Source organism: Mesoplodon mirus, assembly GCF_964341445.2.
Source record: "Mesoplodon mirus genome assembly, contig: HAP1_SCAFFOLD_4422, whole genome shotgun sequence".
Classification (NCBI taxonomy): Eukaryota; Metazoa; Chordata; class Mammalia; order Artiodactyla; family Ziphiidae; genus Mesoplodon; species Mesoplodon mirus.
Genome location: NW_028293620.1, coordinates 3,108 through 8,000, shown reverse-complemented (window position 1 = coordinate 8,000; position 4,893 = coordinate 3,108). Strand labels below are relative to the sequence as shown.

At 40.4% G+C, this 4,893-nt stretch overlaps 1 protein-coding gene across 1 annotated transcript; it reads right to left on the bottom strand.

The window, feature by feature from the left end:
* Positions 1–2,477: 2,477 nt before the first annotated feature.
* On the bottom strand, positions 2,478–3,595 carry LOC309798589 (uncharacterized protein; the record flags this gene model as incomplete). The annotated part of the gene is made up of 9 exons (XM_082646713.1): positions 2,478–2,577; positions 2,636–2,689; positions 2,745–2,792; positions 2,849–2,911; positions 2,968–3,030; positions 3,089–3,151; positions 3,209–3,271; positions 3,329–3,340; positions 3,554–3,595. The coding sequence occupies 9 exons, from the start codon at positions 3,593–3,595 to the stop codon at positions 2,503–2,505; spliced, it is 483 nt and encodes a 160-aa protein (XP_082502839.1). The 3' UTR covers positions 2,478–2,502.
* Between the last annotated feature and the right edge of the window lie 1,298 nt (positions 3,596–4,893).

Here is a 4,893-nt window from a genome sequence, read left to right as displayed (position 1 = left end):
GGTGACGATCTGTACCTAAAATGCAAGATCGGTTGCATCTAAGTCCGCTGTTGAGGACTTGCTGATGCAGGCCAGAAAAATCAGCTACGACGTCATCGGACTGGCTGAGACGAGAAGAACCGTTCCTTTAACGCCGTCTATGATTCCGGAGAAGAACTGTTTCTCGGAACATGCGTTAGTAGAGGAGTTGGAGGCGTTGGTGTCCTTGTCAACACGAGTTTGGCCATGAACATCGATCGTTTGAACAACTAACAACCCGAATCGGACGGTTAAGATTGAAGAGATGTGGGCCTATGCCGGCTTTGAATATCATCGTCGTCTACGCACCAACCTCAAGCTACGGCTAAGGCAAGGTCGAAGCGTTTTATATGGACTTAGAGCAGTTCTATAAAGGAGATCATACCTTCTTCAAAGTCATAATTGGCGATTTCAACGCTAAGATTGGACCGAGAAGAACGTCTGAAGAACATCACATTGGCACCCACGGATTAGAATGGAACGAACAGGGTGAGAGGCTATTTGAGTTTATCGTGACGACCGAGACCATCCATGGTTACTCACATTTCCAAAAGCCCCTCTCTCAACGCTGGACGTGGGAATCCCCCAATAGAGAGTACCATAATGAAATAGACCACATCGTAGTAAACCGGAGGTTTTGCCTAACCGATATCGCTGTAATCCCCAAGTTCTACACCGGATCAGACCATCGCCTTTTTCGTGCAAAATTCTTTTTTTCGCGGAACGGAGAGAAAGCCGTTATGTTCAAAAAACGAAATCCCAAAACTGTCGTTAATGGGGATTTATTCAAATCAATAGTCGGCCTATGGAAAGATTCTGTTATTGACAACATTGACAAAGAATACAATCGGCTTATTCAACATCTTCACGTTAGTGCTATAAGCGCCGAGTGTCGCAAAGTCTCTAAGAGACGTCTTCCTCCAGAAACACTCGAGTTAATACGCCTACGTGGTATACCGCTGGGCAAGAGAACTCACGTCCGGACTCGCAAAACTGTGCAGAAAGCAATAAAAGAAGATATTAAGGAGAGAAGAGCTGCAGCAATGGCTAAAGCTGCTGAAGTAGAAAAGAGCATGCGCAATGCCTGCCCGAGCTTTGCCAACTTTAAAACCAAGATGATTGCACTCCAACACCCAGACGGAACACTTACAGCTTCAAGAAGGGCAATGGAGAAAATCATCTACGACTGTTACTCTGATTTCTTCGACAGCCACGTCCTCCTTCCTACATATGAAATTGAAGAGGAGGAATATGTTGTTCGAACAGTTACCCCTTCCGAAATCCGACATGCTATCTCATCTTTGAAAAGCCGAACAACACCCGGTCCAGACAGGATAAGACCTGAACATCTGAAGAACCACCAGTTCTCATCACTGGCTCGTATCTTCACACGCTACCTGTCAGATGCAAGGTTCCAAATCAATTAAAGACCAGCAAAACTGTGTTATTGTACAAAAAGGGACACCTACACGACATTGGCAATTATCGCCCAATCTGCCTGCTGTCCGCCGTCTTTAAATTCTTTACTCGAGTCATCCTCAACAGGATTGCCAAAACATTGGAGGAGGTACAGCCATGCGAGCAAGAAGGGTTTCGAGAAGGATTCAGCATAATATACCACATACATACAATAACGAGGCTCATTGAAGTATCACGAGAGTATAAAAAACCGCTGTGTCTCACTTTCATCGACTTGAAGAAAGACTTTACTCTATTGAGATAAAAGCTATGCTCACGGTAGCCAACCGTTGCTTTTAATGTGTAGATCATTGGAGAACTTGGTGGTACCAGTGCTTCCTGTGTAACCCTATTAAAAGAGGGAATTCGAAAGCACAACCTACTCGTTACTATCAGTGATCAGAGACGTGGTTGTGCAGGCCAAAGTGTCGAAGCGTTATGAGTATAGACCGAAATCGATTAACAAGAGTTGTCACTTACTGCATTCCTCGGTTTGTCAAACGGTAAAGTTTTTCAAGGAGAATCACAAGAATGATATGATGCTCAACTAGTTCTAGGGCAGTAAGAGCCAATTGGAATCTGTTGAACACAACACGGGCAGATGTAGACTTTACTAGCATCCTTGTCGACTGAGTCGACCAACAATGGGAAGACAGATAGTATAGGTGGCCTTTAAAAATGTTATATTTTAGATATGTATAGATTTTAAAGGGTAAACTACAAAATAAAATAAGAGTAGGATTTGATAAGTATTCCTAAAAAGAAATTCTGTGAATCCCATTGATGGTAGCATGCTCCGTGGATTTGCTGTTCATCTTCTCATAATTGTTTGTACAAGATACAAAAACACCGCGAATCTGCTGTTATTCTAGTTGACTGTATGATTATTTAGTAGACATAAATGCTCGCATTAGTACATATTACTGTTAACTCGCCGGGTAACTTTGCTGTTTTCTCATTTGGTAATTTCTGCTTATCCACCTAAGCAATAGGAATATCGAATCTGAAATCTTTGCATTCCGAGGCTTATAAAGTAACCTTTGCTGTTGGTTGGCCGGCTAGCTCTTCTGTTTTCTCAGTTGACACTTTTTGATTGTACACCTGAACAACGGAATGATTAATGCAAAAAAAATTTGCGCTTTGAGACTTATAATGTCACCCTTGGTGGTGGTTCATCGGCTTGCTTTCTTATTTCGTCGTCCTGAGTAGCTACCTGAACATTGGAAATATTGAGGCTGAAAACTGACTGCTGAGACCTACAAAGCCACCTCATGTGCTAGTTCATCGACTTTCTCAGCTATCTTCTCAACATCCGCCTGAATATGGATTGATTAAGGATAAAAATTTTGCGCCATTAATTTTATAAAGTCACCTTTGGAGTTGTTTCGCCGGTTGGCTTTCTCGTTTTCTCATCTGGTATCTTCTGACTATCCACCTTAACAACGGAGCAATTGGACAGAAAACTTAGCGCTCTGAGATTTGTAAGGCCACCTCTTTTGTTTGTTCTTCGGCTAGTTTTTCTGTTGTCCTGTCCGTTATCTTCTGATTGTCCGCCTAAACAATAGAACAATTAAAGTTGGTTAAAAACTTTATGTTTTAAAGACAAAGTCACCTTTGTTGTCGATTCACTAGCTTCCTTTCCTATTTCAAGATCTGGTACCTTCTCACTATCCTTCTAAATAATCGAGTAATTGACGATCAAAACATTGCTTTCTGGAATTTCTAAACTCACCTTTGCTGTTTGTTCGTCTGCTGGCTTTCCTGTTTTCTCTTCTGATATCTGCTCACTTTCCGCCTTGACAACCGATATATCGAGGCTGAAAGGTTTGCATTCTGAAATTTATAAACTAACCTTTTGTGTCGACTACGTTGTAGATGTAGAAGCACCCATGGTATCTACTAATTTGAAGCAATCGAAAATGAAGTTGAGAAATTTCGCGTCCTTTTATACTGAGCTGTTATCATTAGACCTAATGGTAGGGTATCACCTGTATCACCTGTAATCCCGCTGAATCGAGGAACGCATTGATAGGGTATTTACAGAAATTAAGTTCAATAACTCTTTTATTTTGCGTACTATTAACCAGTTGTTGTAGTCTGATCGTCCAAAGCTCTTCATTTTTTACTATTCCACTGTTTCCACCTAATGAAAAAACGTTTAAACGAATCTGATTTTTTAAAGCAATTTAACCCAGTGGTTAAAGTAACCCTGTAATATAAAGGTGGTATTTAGTTCGATTTCCCTTCCCAGACTCACTAAGCTTTCCGTCCTTACGATGTCGGCAAATTGGTGTCAGACTAGCCTAGGAACGTGGTCAATGTTTCTGCTAATCTCCTCATACTAAAGCGTTTATGTTATCTTTTTCTTAAGTCAATGAATTTTTTACTTTTACTTCGTAGATAATTTTTTGCATTGAAAGTGCTATAGAATTTCATACATGATAATTTACACAAGACAGCTAAATAACTGCTCAAAATACTTGTAAAAAAAAACAAGGAAAAAATGAAGGCGTGTTAAAAATGCACAAGAAATTAAATAACTATTAATTATGTCTTAAATAGGTGTTTTGAATGTACAGAATGTGCCCAGTGATACTTGAGGATACTAACTGCCAAAGCAGTAAAAATAGTGGTTTGGTAAAAAATAGTGTGAAACTCTGACGTTTCAAAAGAATCTCCGGCATGGAAGCGTTTAGTAAGAATAGTATGTGTAGGTGCTGCTGAAATTCCTAAGCCATTCTATATTGTGTAGTTTTGGAACGGTGGTGGTGGAGACTTGTATTTGAATAATACGCAGACTAGCAATGAATCCATATTGAGGACATAAAAATGAATAGGACAGCTACTTTCATCTGAATCCCCTTTTGAGGAATTGTTGATGGAGACCAAAGAGATCAGGCGCGACGTCATCGAAGTGGCCGAGAAAAGAAGACGCCGTTCCTTTAGCGCCGCCTACGATTCCGGAGAAGAACTGTTTATCGGAAAATGTGACGGCAGAGAAGTTGAGACGTTGGTGTTTTTATCAACACGAGTTTGGCGATGAACATCGAATATTTCCAACAACTAACAATAGATCGGTTAGTACGTTGAGTGGTGGGAATGCGTCCTTAGTAATTCGCCTGCCACGCGAGTCTTGCTATCTGTTGTGTGTATGGCTTTTTTCAGAGTTCGTTAATTAGACCTTTATATACGAGGTGAACTACATATGTAACGAAATAAACCTATACACACGTGGAAAAATATGCGGAACGAATACGAGTTGGTTTATAGAGTTGTTAAGTTTTATGCTAGGTAATTGTTGTTGTTGTTTCTATACCATCTACGGCTGTGCACTTGATGAAACATGGCGTTGAGGTTCTGGAAGCATTTTGATATGATAATGTTTATTTCCTTACTATGCAAAAAAACAGTGAATAA